The sequence below is a fragment of the Homarus americanus genome, unplaced genomic scaffold, assembly GCF_018991925.1.
Source record: "Homarus americanus isolate GMGI-L3 unplaced genomic scaffold, GMGI_Hamer_2.0 scaffold30231, whole genome shotgun sequence".
NCBI classification, from domain to species: Eukaryota; Metazoa; Arthropoda; class Malacostraca; order Decapoda; family Nephropidae; genus Homarus; species Homarus americanus.
The window spans coordinates 56,674-75,201 of record NW_024756966.1 but is presented as its reverse complement, the minus strand read 5'-3'; the positions used below and the strand labels follow the sequence as shown (position 1 = coordinate 75,201).

At 36.3% G+C, this 18,528-nt stretch overlaps 2 protein-coding genes across 2 annotated transcripts; one reads left to right on the top strand and one right to left on the bottom strand.

Annotated features, from left to right (window-relative positions):
- Nucleotides 1-1,904: 1,904 nt before the first annotated feature.
- On the top strand, nt 1,905-13,412 carry LOC121857341 (ADP-ribosylation factor-like protein 3). The gene is made up of 5 exons (XM_042353350.1): nt 1,905-2,004; nt 4,921-5,181; nt 6,910-6,997; nt 8,047-8,195; nt 11,640-13,412. Exons 1-5 carry the CDS (start codon nt 2,002-2,004, stop codon nt 11,679-11,681), a joined length of 543 nt encoding a protein of 180 aa, XP_042209284.1. The 5' UTR covers nt 1,905-2,001; the 3' UTR covers nt 11,682-13,412.
- A 161-nt stretch (nt 13,413-13,573) lies between these two features.
- LOC121857338 (jerky protein homolog) lies at nt 13,574-15,181 on the bottom strand. Its single transcript, XM_042353346.1, has 2 exons — nt 14,725-15,181; nt 13,574-14,517 (listed from the first exon to the last, which is right to left on the bottom strand). Exons 1-2 carry the CDS (start codon nt 15,179-15,181, stop codon nt 13,574-13,576), a joined length of 1,401 nt encoding a protein of 466 aa, XP_042209280.1.
- Nucleotides 15,182-18,528: the final 3,347 nt, after the last annotated feature.

Below are 18,528 nucleotides of genomic sequence, written 5' to 3'. Positions count from 1 at the left end.
GTCACACAGTCTGACCAACCTAGAAAAAAGTTTTAATTCCACCCATAACAATCACTGTAAAACATCAATAGAATGTTCATATCATTTTCTGCACTGCTAGGCGCAAGCTGACGACAGCTGCCTGTGGTCAGCTAACGAGCCGATCAGTGGCGACGAGAAAAAAAACGGATTCACATCAGTAGAGACCTGCACATAAAGTGGTAAGTCCGAAGTCATTCTTTTTATTACCGCATGAAACGAGGTTTAATTAATTAGTCACTGAGATCAGCTATTATTTTTTCTCATATTGCCTACTAAAATTATCAGCTCCCCTTGAGCTAAATCCACATCCTAACCATTTTTCTAGCTAAGCATATTACTGTATAAGTGTTCTTATCTAATGATAATGGTCATTTAAAAACTTGTGGTGGAGAAAGAAAAACTAACACAACTTCAAAAGAAGCTGCGTAATGTATTTTGGTGCTTCTTTAACATGTATAAAAGCTTCTCTAAATTGTTTTGCGGTGTTTAATTTCTGACAGGCAGTAGGCTACATTGTCAGACCACTCCTCTTTTACGTTGTAGCTGAAATAATATAGGCTTACCTTTTGAACATGGCAGTTATAATGTTGGTATTGCCCCATTCTTAATCCTTATAAATCTTCTTGATACCGGTAGTCCAAGCAGTTTACATTTCATGTTCCCAACTCTCTGGACTCAAAATGCAAGCTGCATAATAGCACATTTTCGGCATTTCTAGTCTTTCCTTTTGCACAAGTGAATCCATCTTCTTCTCAGTTCTTTATCCTTTGGAAAACGATGGAATGTTATATCACTTTCTTGGTTTTTAATTTATGATAAACATCACCAAATTGAGGAAGGCTCGGCATGGTGGTGTTGTTGTTGTTGACTTGTGGGCAGTAGTGACGTCACGTACTCCGTATAGTTCCGTTTTCTTTGATCAGGGAGCAGACTGCAGGGTATTCTGATGACCTTGCTGGTGGACATTAGCAACTTTTGGTCAAATTGTCTTTCTATTTAACATTGTTGTGTACCTGCACTGGGTTAATATTTGGAAATTGCCAACACCTACTTATATTTCTTTTTATATAGGGAGAAAGAAAAAATGAAAATAATTTATTCTTTAGCATTTCCAATTGAAATTTATATTTTTTTTTAGGATTTTAACCGATAAAATTGCCCACAATATTAGTTGTTAAAAGTGGGCTGCACTTTGAAGTAGAAGGCAAATGTGGGGTAAAATATCTAAAACAAAATAACACTAAACAAACCCCTGAAAACCTTACCTAGCCTTTTCTAGCTTGTAAAAAAAAAAAAAAAAAATATTCAATCATGTTTTGTCTGTCCCAGGCATCGAAGGCCGAGAAACATAACGTGAAGAAGATCTGGATTTACAAAACGTCACCTGTAGATACAGCAATGACTTAATAAATTAATAAAACAAGTGAGCCCAATCGTCACCAATACTTTGATATAAAACTTCAAAACTTAAATACTAATGTTAAGCTACGTTGGCTTTCGAATTTAAACGTTTTACACAAGAGGTAGGAAGATCTTTGTTAGTAAAAGTAAAATATATATATATAAATATATATATATATATGTGTGTGGATTTATAATAAAAGTTAGATAATGTATATTTGACGAATATTTAACACTTCTATACTGTCATTTCAGAGACAAATATTTATGACGTCAGTAAAGTGTTGCCATTTCGGGCATTGTTCTAGAGCTTTCCCACTTGTCAAATAATCACAGTTTGTATTTTTTTTTAACATGAAGAATTTATTTCGTTATATAAATTAAATAATACTTTTTATTAAAATAAAATAACTTGTGCATAGTCTGATGATTATGGAATTTACGTGTGAAGTTGGTTAATTTATTGTGTGGCAATACTGGAAATTGTTGACTGGTGGGAGGTCCGACGCTGAACCATTCTGGGTGGCTGTTAAAATTCGTCTCTGTACAGTAGATTCTCAAAGTCTTGATACAAAAACAATGGTAAGTTAATCATGGTTTTCAAAATATTGCTACTGTTGAGGAATTCTAGATAGACAAGCGTTTCAAGTCTGTTTGCAAATAGTCTAAGCTTGAGAATGCCAAGACTATTGACCCTGGCAGTGAATTGACACAGTGTAGGGGTATCGAGATATTAATGTTGTCTAGCACTCAGGATGGAAGGAAACTCTAATGTGGTTTTCTTGTATAATATATATAAGATATATGATAGACAGTCTGGTGCTGGAGGTGCTGTGTGGTGAGGGGCTGCTTGGTAGAGACGTGCGGTGAGTAGCTTGTTGAAGGAGGTAGATGTGCAGGAGCTTCGTTAGAGAAGATGTTGCCTGTTGCTGGCCTCCTGGTTGAATGAAATGTTAACAGCGTGGAGCTTGCTGGAGGAGATGTTGCTTGTTCAGGACAATGGGCAGAATGAGAGTTGGTTAGTGAGGAAGCTCAGAGAAGGACATGCTCGCTGGCGGGAGCGAGGACCGCCAGGCAGGCGGAGGAGAGGCGAGGGTCGCCAGGCAGCGGCAGAGGAGGAGGTGTTGCTTGTTCAAGAAGATTGGTCAGACTGAATCTCAAGGGAGAGACAGAGCTTATATACACCCAGCAGCGGCTATGAGTCATGGTGGGAAAACCCGAGAAGTAGCCGGTGAATAGTTTCGTTGCTAAGATACGGTAACATCTGGTTGGTTGCTAGGGAAGGCGGCACATTGGAATGTGATGGCAGGTGGTGGGCTGCTATGCAGTTAGTTTGTAGGGGAGACGTCCACTACAACAGCAACGTGCATACTCAATTAATATACGGTGTAGGTTAATGAGAGGGTCATAACTTTATATATAAGTACTTCTATGGGTATTATTATAGTTTTGGTCTTCCGGGAAATCTTAGGAATTTATCCTGGGGGTCAATGTGGGAAAATGTCACCAGGGATTTGAATATTGAGTCATACATGGTCACACAGAAAAAAATAGGTATTATTTTCTTTACACACCGTTCATTCCTACCACTAATCTATTATCATATTCGAATAAGACGTCTAATTATAAGATAATTTTCATCTATTACATTACCGGCGGAAATGTATAATAACGGAGATAGCTTTCCCAAAATATTTTCTATTTTCTTCCATTAACATCCCGCCATTATCGTCTGCCTCTCCAACACTGCGTGTCTCCTGCGTTTCCTTCATAAATCATCCTGCGCATGCGTTGCTGTACACTTCACGTGGCCAATCAAAAGCCTTTTTTATTTTGAAATCGATTAAAATGTTTTGGGGTTTAATTTGCGGTATTTTTGGCCCAATCAAATTCGAGTATTCTTTTTGGTCTCTTATATTTTGAAATTCAAGTTCAGTTCCAACCATAGAAGTCTGCGATGGGTGTCACTTAGAGTATATGGAGCTGATTGCGAGTTTTTGGAAAAAACGTAGAAACTATAGCATTTTTTGATCGCATGGTGTTCTTCCAACCTCAGTAAAGTGTACTAAGAGCAAGACGGAATGTAAATATCGCAAAGACCAACATATGTGGCGTTGTGTAAGAATCCCAGAATGCAACGACGAACAAGAACCAGGCCAATAAGGTAAGAAATAGGTGATTCCATCATATGGTGAGTCAGTTAGGTTAGGTTTGGTTATTGTTTTTCTAGTGTTTTTTTGTGTATTTTTTAGTCGCTTACCCTTTTTTTCTCGGAAAACGTCAAACGAAAAAAAAATCGCTAAAAGAAACGGCTAATTTCCGCCAAAAAGGAAGGTCATATTCGGTCTCAACACACACAAATACAATAGAAAAATTTATTTTTAACTTGCTAAAAGTGAACGGTGTGACAAGAAAAATTTACTAAAATATATATATATATATATATATATATATATATATATATATATATATATATATATATATATATATATATATATATATATATATATATATATATATATATATATATATATATATATATATATATATATATATATATATATATATATATATATATATATATATATATATATATATATCTTCTATAATGTTTCCTTCGGAAATTTATAGTTTTCGAGATAATTGGAATTTTTTATTTAGACAATCAGTGGTGGTTTTATTTTTACGTCATAGTCTTGCGCGCGAATCATTATGAGTATTTATAAGTCGTAACACCCGAACACCAATGAGGGTAACTTTCGATTCCCGCTCAGTTTCAAGATGAAGCCTGTGTGTGGAGGTTGTACCTTGGCTGACTGGCGGGTTATTCACCATGTTTTTGAGAATGATGCAGCAGCCATAGATATTTTTAGAGCTCACTGTGTTCTTGTATTGTCAGTAAAGTGTCCACAATGTAAATCAGAGTGTCAGTATCGTGCAGAATGACATACCTGGTACTGTAACAAGAGACAGACACTAGCGAAGTGAAAAAGATCTCGCCAATGTGGATTTAGTTTGTCTGCCTTTAAGGGCACTTGGCTGGAAAAAGATAATATCCCACCATGGAAAATTTTTTTGTTTTGTAATATATTCGTCAGAAAGCACTTTTGTCAATGTTACATAACTAAAAATTTAGGGTCAATGTGGGATAAAGGTCACACTTAAGGTAAGTTATATCTTCACTATGCCTCATTTCCGATGGAACTGTTAGTAAAGAAATAATTTTTATTTATTTTTTTTGGTATCTAACCATGTATATAACTCAAAATGAAAAAATAGTCATAACTCAGAAATGAAACATTTATTACCTGTTACCTATCAGTTTATTTCACAATTCTTGCATCTTGCTGCACTCTAGCTGTAATTATAAAAAATATATATATTCTGTAATATAGTTGGTAAGTTTTTTTAAATTTTGTGATTATACATTTACAAAGCATCAAATAGATAGACAGTACGTCATTACTTGGATTTTTTTAATGGTAATATCTATTTCAGGGTCTCCTGTCCCTCCTACGTAAACTGAAGTCAGCTCCAGACCAAGAGCTGCGCATACTGTTACTTGGTCTGGATAATGCAGGTAAAACAACTTTGCTGAAGAAATTAGCCTCAGAAGATATAACTCAAACCACCCCAACACAAGGCTTCAATATAAAGTCTGTCCAGTCAGATGGGTTTAAGCTCAATGTTTGGGACATTGGTGGACAACGCAAGATTCGACCTTACTGGAGAAATTACTTTGAAAATACTGATGTTCTAGTAAGTAGCACTTTAAAAATTTACTATATAATACCCCTGTACAGTACAATGGTACCCCTCAGGTGTTTGAAGCTTGGTAAGAAACACAGTCATGAAAGAAAAAATTTGACTAAGGTACCTCAAAGCTATGTACAATACCCCTTTCTTAAAATAGGAATAGTTCTGTACTATATTCTACATAATTTTACCCATTTCTTAAATCCATCAAGTATCAGACTGAGATACATGCCACGTGACACCCACGCACAGATGCTCAACTGAATGTATGAACTGGACTGATGATGGATTTTCTGTACTTTTTAAAATATTTCTGGTGAATAGAGGGGTAGTCTGGAGCATCTCAGAGATCCAGAAAAAAAAATTCTGGTGAATAAAGGTGGTTCTGTACTTAGAGGGAAAATATGGAGAATTACTCTTAAACACACATGATGCTCTTCATTGTACCAACACATGCAATATGGTACATGAGCAGCCAGAAACCCCACAAACTGGTAAACCACTATGAACCTAAAGACCATATCAGTAAAAAGGAGGTTTAGGAAATGATTGACCCTAAGGATCACATGTTACACATTCCTGTTGATTTAAATAATATGCCTTGCTTGCTAGTAAGCAAAGATATTATGAAATCCACATAATATTTATTTTATTTCAATGAATGTTTTTCTTTTTGCACACTTTTGTGTTGAAATTTTTGAAAAAAAATAGCCTTATTACTGCAAGGAAAGTTTTCATTCCTTAGTTATCTCAAATTTAGTGGTCGTAATTTACAAATTCCATACAGGCAAATTTTTTTAATCCGATTGTTTATAATGAGGATGCTGATTTGTTGTAAATCACTTGATCCAGACTCAACTATAAGTGGAATTTCAGGATCAATCCCTATTTTGCATTGTGAGTTTCTATAATATTATTAATTACAGAATGTTGTTTTGTTGAAGTAATCCATCAGCCTCGGATATTCCAAGCTCAGTGTAATGCTCGTTATATTTATCAAAACCTTTCACTTTTACTTCTGTAGATATACAGGCACTAAGTTAAAGACCCTACTGGAATTAAGCATCTGATGGCTTTGTCAGCCTAACTGTTTACTATTGTTGTATATCTGTACTGTCTAGGTTCAGGACACTGGAAACTGTATACGTCCACAGTCTATGTACAGGGGCCTCCATACGAACATACCACAGCCTGGGAATGTAGGAGGGCTCAGGTACAAGATGTGGCAAAGCAGTGCCTTAATCAGGGCTGAAAGAATGGCCGTGAAACATTGAAATTATCTTGTTTGCATGACCACACATCAATGCTGAAGAGCACTTGTCACGTTGATGCTTTATTTATTTATATTATGTAGCATTGTTGTGTAGTCGCAACCGAGTGACTAAGATTGAACTATGAGGAACTGGCAAATGGTAATCCACAGTTTCACGCCCATGACTATGGCACTGAGTTGCCACATCTCTTACCTGTGCCCTCACACACTCACACATTCCCAGGCCGTGGTACAACCTGCATTGTTTATACACTTGCTGAGCTGTATGCCTGCAAATTCTGTATACATGCCAAACCAATTGCAAACCAATTGTATGTCTGTTTGATGATTTTACTGAATAAATAATTATAATAATAATATTACAGTATTATTATTGTTATTATTGTTATTATTATTATTATTATTATTATTATTATTATTATTATTATTATGATGTTGCTAATTCTTGCATGTTTCAGATCTATGTCATTGATAGTGGTGATAGAAAAAGGTTTGAAGAGACAGGTCAAGAGCTTGGAGAGATACTAAGTGAAGAGAAGCTTGCAGGTACAGTATAAACAACTTAAGTTTTGACTAATCTATATTGTTTATTGTATACTGTCTTCATTGTGTGATCACAGATCCCAACATGCTGAGTATCTCTTGATAAAGCTTTCCTTTGTTGCGAGGTATGTAAGTTTAGCAACATTATACATTGTTTTAGTGAAGAACATAATTGCTCTTAATGCAGTTCTTTGTCCACCAATACGAGCCTTTTAATCCTATGTACTGGCAATGTGTATCGGTGTACAGAGTTATCATGCCCCCAGCTGCAGTGACACCCATACACATTCTTGCACCTTTAACAAGGTAATTTAATTACTATTTTAACCGCTTTTAATATGTTGTTTTTAGTTTAATTTTCTTTATATACTGACTAAGTCTGGCACAGAAGCCTTGAGGTGCTTGTGTCAGCACAGAAGCCTATTCCAAATTGCAAAATATTATGGAATTTTTCATTTATTTTTCTTAAAATTTTTCTTATCTTCTTTAATATACCCTGTAATTAGCCAAAGACTACTGTTTATATAGTACCTCATCCCTTCATCTCAAAGTAAACTTGTATACATAATAATGCTAAAAAATAAATCTTTTATGGGTAACTTATTGCAGTCTTAACAAACATCAGTCAAAAAATCATTTGCATACAGTATTTGCTTTCAACCCATCACTTACTTACTTTTGCATTCATATTGCCTATCACTTTTAGTTTCATTTTACTTTGGAGACTTTGGATACAGTTATTTAACTGATCCTGAAACTTTCTTATTTGTACCATACCTTTATATACCAGAGATATTCATCTAAAAATACTGTACATACTACATACTTTTCCTATTACTCTACACAGTATATTCTTTCCATAATATCACCCAACCATTCAGTCTCTTTAAATTGCCCGCTACTGCTGTGTATTCTGCATAGAGCAGCTGATTTACCCCCATTTGCACCACTTATCCTTATCCATCAAACCTGTTCCACTCCGCATTACTCTAGTTTTCATGAAAATATTATGTAACCATATAATTTTGGACCCCTTTTTCTTTTTCCTACAGGTATACCTGTCTTGATATTTGCAAATAAGCAAGATCTCTTTAATGCAGCACCTGCCTCAGAGATAGCAGAAGGTCTTCAACTCCATACAATCAGAGACCGCACTTGGCAAATACAAGCCTGCTCAGCTACCTCTGGCGAGGGTGTTAAAGTGAGTAGCATGTCCTCTGATCTATGTTCATGATAATATTAAGAAAAACACTGTATATCTTGTAATTGAAGCCACTACTTTAATTTATTCCCAGCACCATAAATGATCAAAAATATTGCGGGTTGTAGTGACGTTCATATGCTTGTTTTCCAACAGTGACTGATTGCAGGGTTGAAATTCTTTGGGTTGAAGCTCATCTAAATTTATACTATGGGGTTAGGGGTTAAAATATTTGGGTTGGGTCATATACAGTACTGTATCAACTTTTAACATGGGATCCTATGGGAAAATGGATCATGTTAAATGAGAATTCACTTAAGGAGCACTTTTTCAGGAACACATATTGCTCATTAAGCTTGAAGGTTATGAGGAACCTTTAGATATTTTTTGAAAGCGTAGTCCTGATAGCTTCTTTCTAAGTCTGGCAGAAATTTGTTTTTTCTAATGTGTACAGTGTGTGCATTTTTTATCTTGTCATCTTATTTGTCACAGAACTGAGCGAAGGAGACATTTCCTTCTCTTAATCTGTAATTTTATTAGTGAATCCTTAGAACGTCTTGGAGTAGGGTACTTTTAAATTGGTGGGGGAGTGTGTGTTGGTTGATGTCAGAAAGGAATCTCTCTGTTCTTTCTGGTATTGAGTGAACATGCACTCGATATACACAGTTCTCTTAGGGGAGATGTTGTCCACCACATTATCTCTGTCAGACTGGATATAATTTATTGTTCTGAGGACCTCTGTATTCTGGAATATTGTAAATGCTTTTGTAGAGAGAATGATAATAATGCTACAATGCATCAAGAGAGATACTGTAGTGAATATTGTATCACAAATTTGATTAACCCATTGGGTACAAAGGGTCTCTGTATTGAATAAAATTGTCTGTCATTAGTCAAATAAAATATTAAAATTAGCATCCAGTAGTAAAGGGGTTAAGGGAGATAGTTTATAAGCCCTTGGGTGCGAGGGGTTCTCTTTGTGCTGAATTAAATAATCTGGTGTTAGCCAAATAGAATATTAAAAGTGATGTCCTGTGGTGAAGGGGTTAATACAGGGAGTTATTTCTGATAGGAGTTTTGCTGTCCTACGATAAAGATTTTTGTTTAGCATCTCCTCGTGTTTAGAGTTAGATGACTGCCTGTTTAGGGATGTCAGTTAAAAATTAGGGATTGTTCCTGAAGTCCCAATTAAAGTGGAATTTAAAGCTATGCATATTGGAAACCTTCCAATTCTCAGTTTTATGCCGAGCCAATAGGAACTAGTACGTTAAATAGTCATTTTCGCTCCGTATTCACAAATGAAAACCTAGCACAGTTTCCAGAAGTTCATAAGGTATATAACGACAGTATAGAAAATATGTTGATGAATATCAATATTACTAGTAACGATGTGCTTAAAGTAATTAACAAACTGAAGCCTCATAAATTGCCTGGTCCAGACGAGGTATATGCTAGAATATTAAAAGAATGTAGAGATGAGTTGAGTAATCCATTAGCAGTTTTATTTAATAAGTCATTAGAATCGGGCCTAGTGCCAGAAGCTTGGAAACTTGCAAGTGTAGTTCCGATTTTCAAAAAAGGTGATAAATCAATTGCATCAAATTACCGTCCCATTAGTCTCACGTCAATCATAGGCAAGTTGCTAGAGTCAATTATTGCTACAAAAATCAGAAGCCACCTTGAAACATTCAACTTAATTCATTCTTCTCAGCACGGGTTCACCCAGGGACGTTCCTGTCTCACAAATTTGCTTAGCTTTTTCTCAGAAGTATATGAAGCGGTAGATAATGATAAGTCATATGATATAATTTATTTAGATTTCAGTAAAGCATTCGATAGAGTCCCTCATGAGAGATTGATAAGGAAGGTAGAAGCACATGGAATAGGTGGATCATTATTAAAATGGATTAGGTCATGGTTAACTGGTAGGAAACAAAGAGTCAGCATAAATGGATTTAAGTCAGACTGGGGTGCGGTCAAAAGCGGAGTTCCCCAGGGATCTGTATTGGGCCCTCTGCTGTTTGTTATATTCATTAATGATCTTGATTTAGGTATAACTAGTAGGATTAGTAAATTTGCAGATGATACCAAAATGGGGAGAGTGATAAATTCAGACAGTGACTTTGAACACCTTCAAAGAGATCTAGATACCTTACATGAGTGGTCAGTAGACTGGCAAATGAATTTTAATACTGATAAATGCAAGGTACTACAGATAGGGAAGACGAATACAAACGTTAAGTATAAACTAGGTAACACGGAAATAGAAAACTCAGATTGTGAAAAAGATCTAGGTGTATTTGTTAGCAACGACTTGAAACCTAGAAAACAATGTATTAGCGTTCGCAACAAGGCAAACAGGATTCTTGGGTTCATATCTAGGAGTGTGAGTAACAGAACTGCTGACGTTATCTTGAAACTTTACCTAGCATTAGTGAGGCCACACATGGATTATGCGGTTCAATTCTGGTGTCCTTATTATAGAATGGACATAGATTCTTTGGAGAGAGTACAAAGAAGAATGACAAAAATGATCCATAATATTAGAAACCTTCCATATGAAGAAAGACTGAAAAGCTTAGGCTTGCATTCATTAGAGAGGCGTAGAGTTAGGGGAGATATGATAGAGGTGTTCAAGTGGGTAAGTGGGATTAACAAGGGTAAAATGGAAGATGTTCTGAAGCTCAGTAATAACGAAATAACTAGAACAAATGGCTTTAAATTAGATAAATTCCGATTCAGAAAGGATATAGGCAAGCACTGGTTTGGTAATAGAGTTGTGGATATGTGGAATAGGCTACCGAGTGCTATAGTAGGATCGGGGACGCTAGGGAGCTTCAAGACGAAGTTGGATAGGCACATGGAAGTGCTGGGATGGGTGTGAAAGGGATCTGCCCTGTATGGGCCAGTCGGCCTCCTGCAGTATCCCACTTTCTTATGTTCTTATGTAAGTTCACTCGGCTTTACTCGGGCTGAATTAGACTTACTTGGGTTTATAGACATGGGAACCTGTTGCCCTGTCTAGTGATTGCTTAGTTGGAAGGTCATGTTCCTACATAGACTCTCATTTCTTCAGAAGTATTGCTTTGTCCTTTCTCCCTCATTAGAGATGTATTGTATGGGGAAGAGATGCAAATTTGTCTATCCAAAGGGATCAACAGATTCATCTGGTTGATGCAAAGACATCCTTTTAAAGGACTTGTGTACCCCCACAAGTCTTCCAGTACTGTATTATAAGGACAGCCTGGCTTCAGGTTCTGATAGTAAAATGGGTTCCAGGATCAGTCCTCCACTTTTTAGAAGCTTTAGAGTTATCATACACAAGTTCAACTTGGGCAAAAGCTTCCCATTTGGCAACATTTACCCTTAAAAAGTCTGTATGTTTTTATTTGATAATTCAAAGGAATTGGCCCTTAATGAGTGACTAACAGTATTCTTCCACAGGATGGATTAGACTGGGTCTGTAAGAATCTCAAGAAGAAATGAAGCCACTTGCTTCCTCCAGCACAATAAGTATTCCGTCCAAGTGCAGTATGAGTTAGCTAATATATTATTTGTGAGAGTTCATTTATAGTTTGCATAAATAGCAATAAAAATCACCAGGCATAATGAGGTATAATCATAGAAAAAATAGTCTTATTAAGTGGCACAAAACTTGACAGTGTTGCATAGGCATGCTGTTGGGGTGTGGTATTGTATTTATTGATATTTATTACATTTACAAATTTATTTCCGTTGACATCACAGGCATTTTATAACCTAATGCCTGGCTCATTTGACTCATTTATAACTGACCAGAGTCTGTGGATTGAAAACACAGGTCCCATTAATTAATATGGAACTAAGGGAATGATTACCTGTAGTTCAAATTCTTCCATCACAGTCAAAGCTCTCAAAAATGGATACAGTAAACCTTTTATGTTGAGTGGAATAAGCACTTGCTCCTCATTTTTTATATATTTTCTTTCAAGAATCCATCCTGTTTTTCGTAATGAAATTCATTCATAATACAGTAAATACCTTACACTATATAAGAGATATGGCAGGGTTATAATGTAAATTTTAAAATTTAACACTTTCCAATGGCATAGACATCATTACCCCACTCACTCCACACTGCATGTAGCATATATTTAACTTGCCTTTCCATGATATGAGAAGCTGAAACATTTAGAAAAGATATGGTGAAGCTCTGCACACACAATAATGAAAAGCAGTCATGTGTAAATGACCCTAAATGCATTGTGCCAAGAAACTAAAGTGGCAGTGGAAGGAAATACTGTTGCCAATTTAATACTTCTATCACCTTAAGACTTGCCACCGCCTCTTGTGATAGTTTATGTTCAGTGACGAATGATTCCAGAATACGTGTTGTGTAAATCTATACATATCATTATGTTTATGAGATAGCTACTATACTTGTTAAGAATTGAAATACAGTGTACTGTGTTTTCTGGATGTTTTGAGGAAGTCTAGCTACATTTTCCAATTCATTTTAGCAACACTAGCTTCCACCTGCACTGGCAAGTTAACTAAAATTACAGACACCCACAAAAGTCCTGTCACCTCTCCTCCTGAACCACAAACCCCAAAATTCAGACTCGTGAACCTGAAGCTGTAGACACATGCATTATTTTGTTCATGAAATGCTTCAGGTTCACGAGTCTGAATCTCGGGGTTCGTGGTTCAGGAGACGAGACGACGGGACTTTTGTGGGTGACTATACAGACATTGAAGAGTACTGATATACAGTACTGTACAGTATTTTTATGAAACATTAGTGTGATTCCTTTTCATGGAAAAAGGCATTGGAAATGCAATAAATTACTAATATTTGGATGAGTAAAGCTTTCTTATTTATGCTATGCAAGTATTGTACAGTAATATGTTATATAGGGTTAGAAATTGCAGTCTTTGGTGCCCACAAACTCCCTCTTTTCCCATTACTAAATTGATTTGCAGATGTGAGGTTTCAGGTTCACCCAACCCCTTCTGGGACACAGCACTGCATGAAATAGTTGGCTTACATTATTTGTGGCTACAAATGCTACTTATGAGTGAAGAGTTTTGCTGCCTCACCTTGTGGGTACAGGTTGACTATAAAAAATCCGGCAACCTCGGGACCTGAGGAGTGCCGGATTTTCGAAAATGCTGGAAAACTGATGGTTATATTTGCTGTATAAGTTTAACAGAAAATGACTGCCTGTACAGTCCTTTAAACAAAGAAAATTAAACACTAAATGAAAAGCAAATGAAATTTTTATTATATATGCTGTATACAGTATATTTAACAGAAAATTACTACCTGTACAGTCCTCTAAAAAAATAGAAAATTAAACACTAAATGAAAATCAAATGAAATTTTAATGTTTATCAGGCTAAACAGCAGATGGGCTGTTAGGATTATCATCTTTATCACTGACAGTGACAACATCCTCAGCAACAGGAACAGCTTCAACTTGTCTTGAAGTTGATGGCAGTGGATTATCAAGTGTGGACACCGCTGTTGCTTCTTCCTGCTTCCTAGCTATTTTCTTGAATATATCGGGCAATGTCTGTTGCTTCATATACTTGGGTCTTTCTCTAATAAGTTTATCTTGGAGTAAGAAAACATTCATGATTTCTTGTTCACTTACAAAACTTCGTTGCTCTAGTCCAGCCAGCAGTTCAGTTGTCAACTCAATTAACCTGTCAATAGAGATTCTGTCTCTCACATCTTCCTCATTTTCTTCACTGCTTTCATCTTCATCACTACCTGTACAGTCATTTCTCTCCAGACTTTTAACCATATCTACAATTTCAGAATCAGTGTAATGATGAACTGTAGGCACATTATCATCAACATCCAACCATTCTGTTAAAACATCTTCATTTATCCTTGATGAAAGCTCCTTGGCATCAGGATTAGTTACATCTTTAACATAAGCAAGAAGTTCATGTATAAGGTGCTTTTCTTTGGAAACCCTAAACCCTGCAAAATCTTTTTCTGTGTCTTCGTTAGAATGAGAAGTAAACATTAAACTTGGCCACAATTTATGCCATCCATTTTTCAGTGTTGATGTTTTAATAGACGCCCAAGCATTGGCAACACAGTACACTGCATCCTTAATGATGAACTCTTTTATGAATTTCTGTACTGGGGTGCCTGAATTAACTGAACTCACTAGGCGCCTCATTAACAGGGATCGATACTTACACTTCATAGAACGTATGATACCATTGTCCTGTGGTTGAATTAGTGATGTGCAGTTGGGTGGGAGGTAGGCAACAAAAACATTATCTTTCACTAGAAGATCGGCTTTTGGATGTGCCGAACAATTGTCTAAAATAAGAAGTATCTTGCATTTAGGGTCTAGTCCATCTGAGTTACAGTGAGCCCTGGCCTCAGGAACAAAACATTTATGAAACCAATCCAATGTAATATCAGTGGTAACCCACCCCTTCTTGTTGGCACGGTAATGGACAGGAAACCGTGTCATACCCTTAAAGATCCTCGGATGTAAATTTTTTCAAATAACAAGCAACTTACATCTATGGGTACCCGCAGCATTAGAGCAGCACATTACCGTGACGCGATCCTTCGAAGCTTTAAACCCCGATGGCGGTTCTGCATCCTCAGTTGTCAGAGTTCTTTTTGGCGTACATCTCCAAAATAAGGCAGTCTCGTCAGCATTGTACACTTGTTCAGGACTTAAATGTTCATCACCAACTAACTTTGCAAATTCATCCACATAGGCACTAGCTGCATCCTTGTCTGCTGAACATTTTTCACCACATACTGCACGAAAATGTAAGCCATGTCGCAACTTGAAACGTTGCAGCCAACCTTCTGTATAGTCACACTTGTGTTGCAATCCCAGCTCTTCATGAAACACTTTGGCTTGTTCCTTTAATAAATCACCAGAAATTTCCACACCTTCACTTACACGAAGTTTAAACCAGGTTATGAGAACTTGGTCTAGTTCCGCACTTTTTCCCTCCGACATTGACTTCCTTACAAACATTTTCCTTTTTGATCCACTGTCAGAAAAGAACTTTTAACAGTTTTTCTTTCTGTTTTTTAATATCATACACTGTTGAAGAGCCGATGCTGTATGTTTCACAAATGGTTTGCACAGACATGCCGCTATCAAGTTTTTTAAGCACTTCCACTTTCTCTGCCATCGACAACGCACGATGTTTATGTTTTACGCCACCGCTTTTCTTTGCTGAATCCATGATGGGGCTATACAGCAGCAATTAAATGATAAAATCAGAAGGAATGAGCATGAATGCTTGTTAGCAGGTGCAAGCAAGACCCAACAGCTGATTCTGGAGTACAGCGCTATCAAAACATAAACGACACGTCCAGAAAACAATGGTGCGCCAAGGCAGGAAATTTGAAAATGCGCTCCGAAATCCATGCCGGAAAACTGAAGGTTCCGGTTTATTGATTGCCGGATTTTTGATGGTCAACCTGTAGTATGATTTACCTCGTATAGTATTCATATTTGAGAATTACTGTATTCACTTTGAAGTTCTGTATGAGGACACACAGGAATTTGTCATGGGTCTGACATCTGGCCATTGTTTGTTTAAGTCATTAAACAGCAGCAGGTGGCCTCATTAGTGTGTTACTCTCTATGCATGAGCTGCACTCCTCAGATAACAGTGTCATCCTAGTTCACTGAAGGCTTGCTCTATCCAAGACCTATTTTCCCAGGTATCACACACTAGAGAGGATTACCAGGGACATATTCCCCACGTTCTATAATTGTTCTATTTGGGTTATAACAGGTACTGGGTAGTTATGGGAGATATCACTTCTAGTACTCCTTTTTTAAGTGATGCGGTTGTCATTGGAAGGTTTTCAAGTACTGTAATCTTATATTAGTTCCTACCAACAAGGCTCTGGGGTCTGGGTTTTCAACTTTGGATGGTTATATCTAACTTACCCAATCCAGGATTGGTTATAAAATGGGATCTCAGGATCAGTATATATATCTTTCTCTCTTTTTATGCGAATGAATTAGTTCAAAACAAAGTACTGTATTTTGAAACTTTTTGTGTAACCTTAAATAAGAAAATGTAAATAGTAGCAAAGATAAAGTAAAATTTTTGAAAAAGGACCTGTTATTATTTATATACAATAATGCAGTATTAAGTTATTTTACTTGGCCCTTTTAGTATATATGCACATTGACTACAGTACTTAGTAAAGTTTATATTCTTATTTTTACATGATTTTCTGCTTGTCTGGAAGTATTTTTCGTAGGGCAGGACCATAACCCTGCATTACATTACAGGAATGCCTTGAAAAACTTTCAGCAGCAGGCAGGCTTTTCACAAATTGGCTATGTAGCTTGCTATTCATGAGTGTATAGAATCATGAAGTAAATTATTTTTCAAAGCAAACTTTTAGTCTAAAACTGATATGTGGGAAATGTTAGTGGAAAGAAATCCCTTAATTGGGCCTAAGGAACCAGTTTCTATCACAATGTTAAATGCAGCATTAGCCCAACATTAACAAGAAACCCACCATGCCTTACTGTTCATTTGGGATGGCCAATGCCAATGTTGGGCACAACTTGAAAGAGAACCTTTGAAGGATTATTTCTCCAGATTTTCAGCAGATTTGAGCCAGAAGTTTTTGAGACATTAGAAATGTGAAAAGTTCCTGGATAGATTGATGGGCATACAGATGGACATTAATAGCTTTAGTCCAGATGTGAAAACACAGAAATGATTTAAGCACTGGCCATCATTGTAATCAATGATGATTTTTATTTTTTGTCTTTAAGTATCCCCAATCATCTTGCAAATATTCCCCAGTAAGCTATAAGGTGGCGAGATCAAAAGCAGACGCAGACTATCTTTTCATTCACTGTTATCAGTTTGCTCTAACTGTTGTGAATTCCCCGTAACCCACAAGACACAATACTGTGCCCTGTTATCATTTATTTGCACTATACTATAATCTAATTATCCATCCCCTTCATCACTTCTGGTACCATTACTAGTTTCACTCCATCCTTCCATCTTCCACTTAGTCGTTCCATATTTTTCCTACCATCTACATTTTTCATCACCTTTGCCCAAACTAATTATCAATGATTGCCAGTGTTGCATGATGTTTGTGTAAATAAACTGTAGAATCTTTGTTTCAATAAAGTTGTTTAACATTATGATGAACATGGTGATCAATGTGTTGTCTTAATGTGCCATGTACTGTACTGTATTTGTCTTGACAAACTACAGTACATTGACACTCACTGCTGCATATAAAAGTTTCATCGCACAAATCTGCTCAAGATGATCTAGTAGACCTTGATGTCCATCTGCCATTCTTGGTTATACTAGTTAGTATGTGTTGTCAAAATGAATCTTACATTTACAGGGCACAAACCAACAGATTAATACAAGGTACAGTAGTAATTTTAGGCATTCTCTATCTAGTCAGCTGCATCAGCATAAATGCCTAGTGTGGCATCATTCACCACTTGGGCAAGTCAGATGCTTCGTGCGGGAGTCAATTTTTTCAGTTTGATTTTGAGAATTAATATCACATTGTGTAGGTATGTATGTATGAAAATATATTATTGTTGTACCCTGTAGTATCAAGCTTTAATCTATGTATTATTTGGAAATGCATTTCTTCCTCTAGAGTTGTTCAACAAATCACAGTATTGCATATCACATCATTCTTGGACAAAAATACAGAAAATGTGGGTTAGTTTATGGCAGGTTGTTATATAGAGCTTTTCATTCTTGACCTCTGATTTTAAAATAAAATTTAAGAAATACTGTATGTGGTAATTGGAGTGAAAGTAGAGATGTCTTGCACTGCAGGAGATATAATATTGTTTAATACAGTATTTGGTATAGTTAAGATTTGTGAAATGTTCTGATTTTATTGTACTGTACAGTACAGTAGTTATACTGTACAATATTGTCAAATTCTTTAGTCACATACCTATGGCTTCTGACCTATTTAGTAAATAACTATACAGTAATGTGATTTAACATAAGTGATTGTTACATTAACATTTAAAGGCACTTACGTACTGTACATGATTAGTTACATCAGTCTCCCTTCACAAGAATGGTTTTGGTTCTGACAGGTCAGGTTTTATTAGATATGTATGTACATTAAATCATCTCAAAACCACGCTAATTTGCTTATACTGTACACAAAATACAATGTAAATTTCACACATCATTCTTGGCCATCTAACTGCACATCCTATTCTGTACTGTAAAGTAGAAATCCAACTTACCTTAATTATGGGGCCAAATTTTTACTTGCACTTCTTTATACTGGCCTGGCTGAGGTGATGCCCCCTTTTCCAGTACA

Coding starts and splice junctions, on each gene's coding strand:
- LOC121857341 (XM_042353350.1), top strand. Junction 5,182..6,909: donor TTGAAAATACTGATGTTCTA/GTAAGTAGCACT, acceptor TGCATGTTTCAG/ATCTATGTCATTGATAGTGG. Junction 8,196..11,639: donor CCTCTGGCGAGGGTGTTAAA/GTGAGTAGCATG, acceptor ATTCTTCCACAG/GATGGATTAGACTGGGTCTG.
- LOC121857338 (XM_042353346.1), bottom strand. CDS start 15,181: ATGTCGGAGGGAAAAAGTGCGGAACTAGACCAAGTTCTCATAACCTGG. Junction 14,518..14,724: donor TGCTGCGGGTACCCATAGAT/GTAAGTTGCTTG, acceptor TTCTTATTTTAG/ACAATTGTTCGGCACATCCA.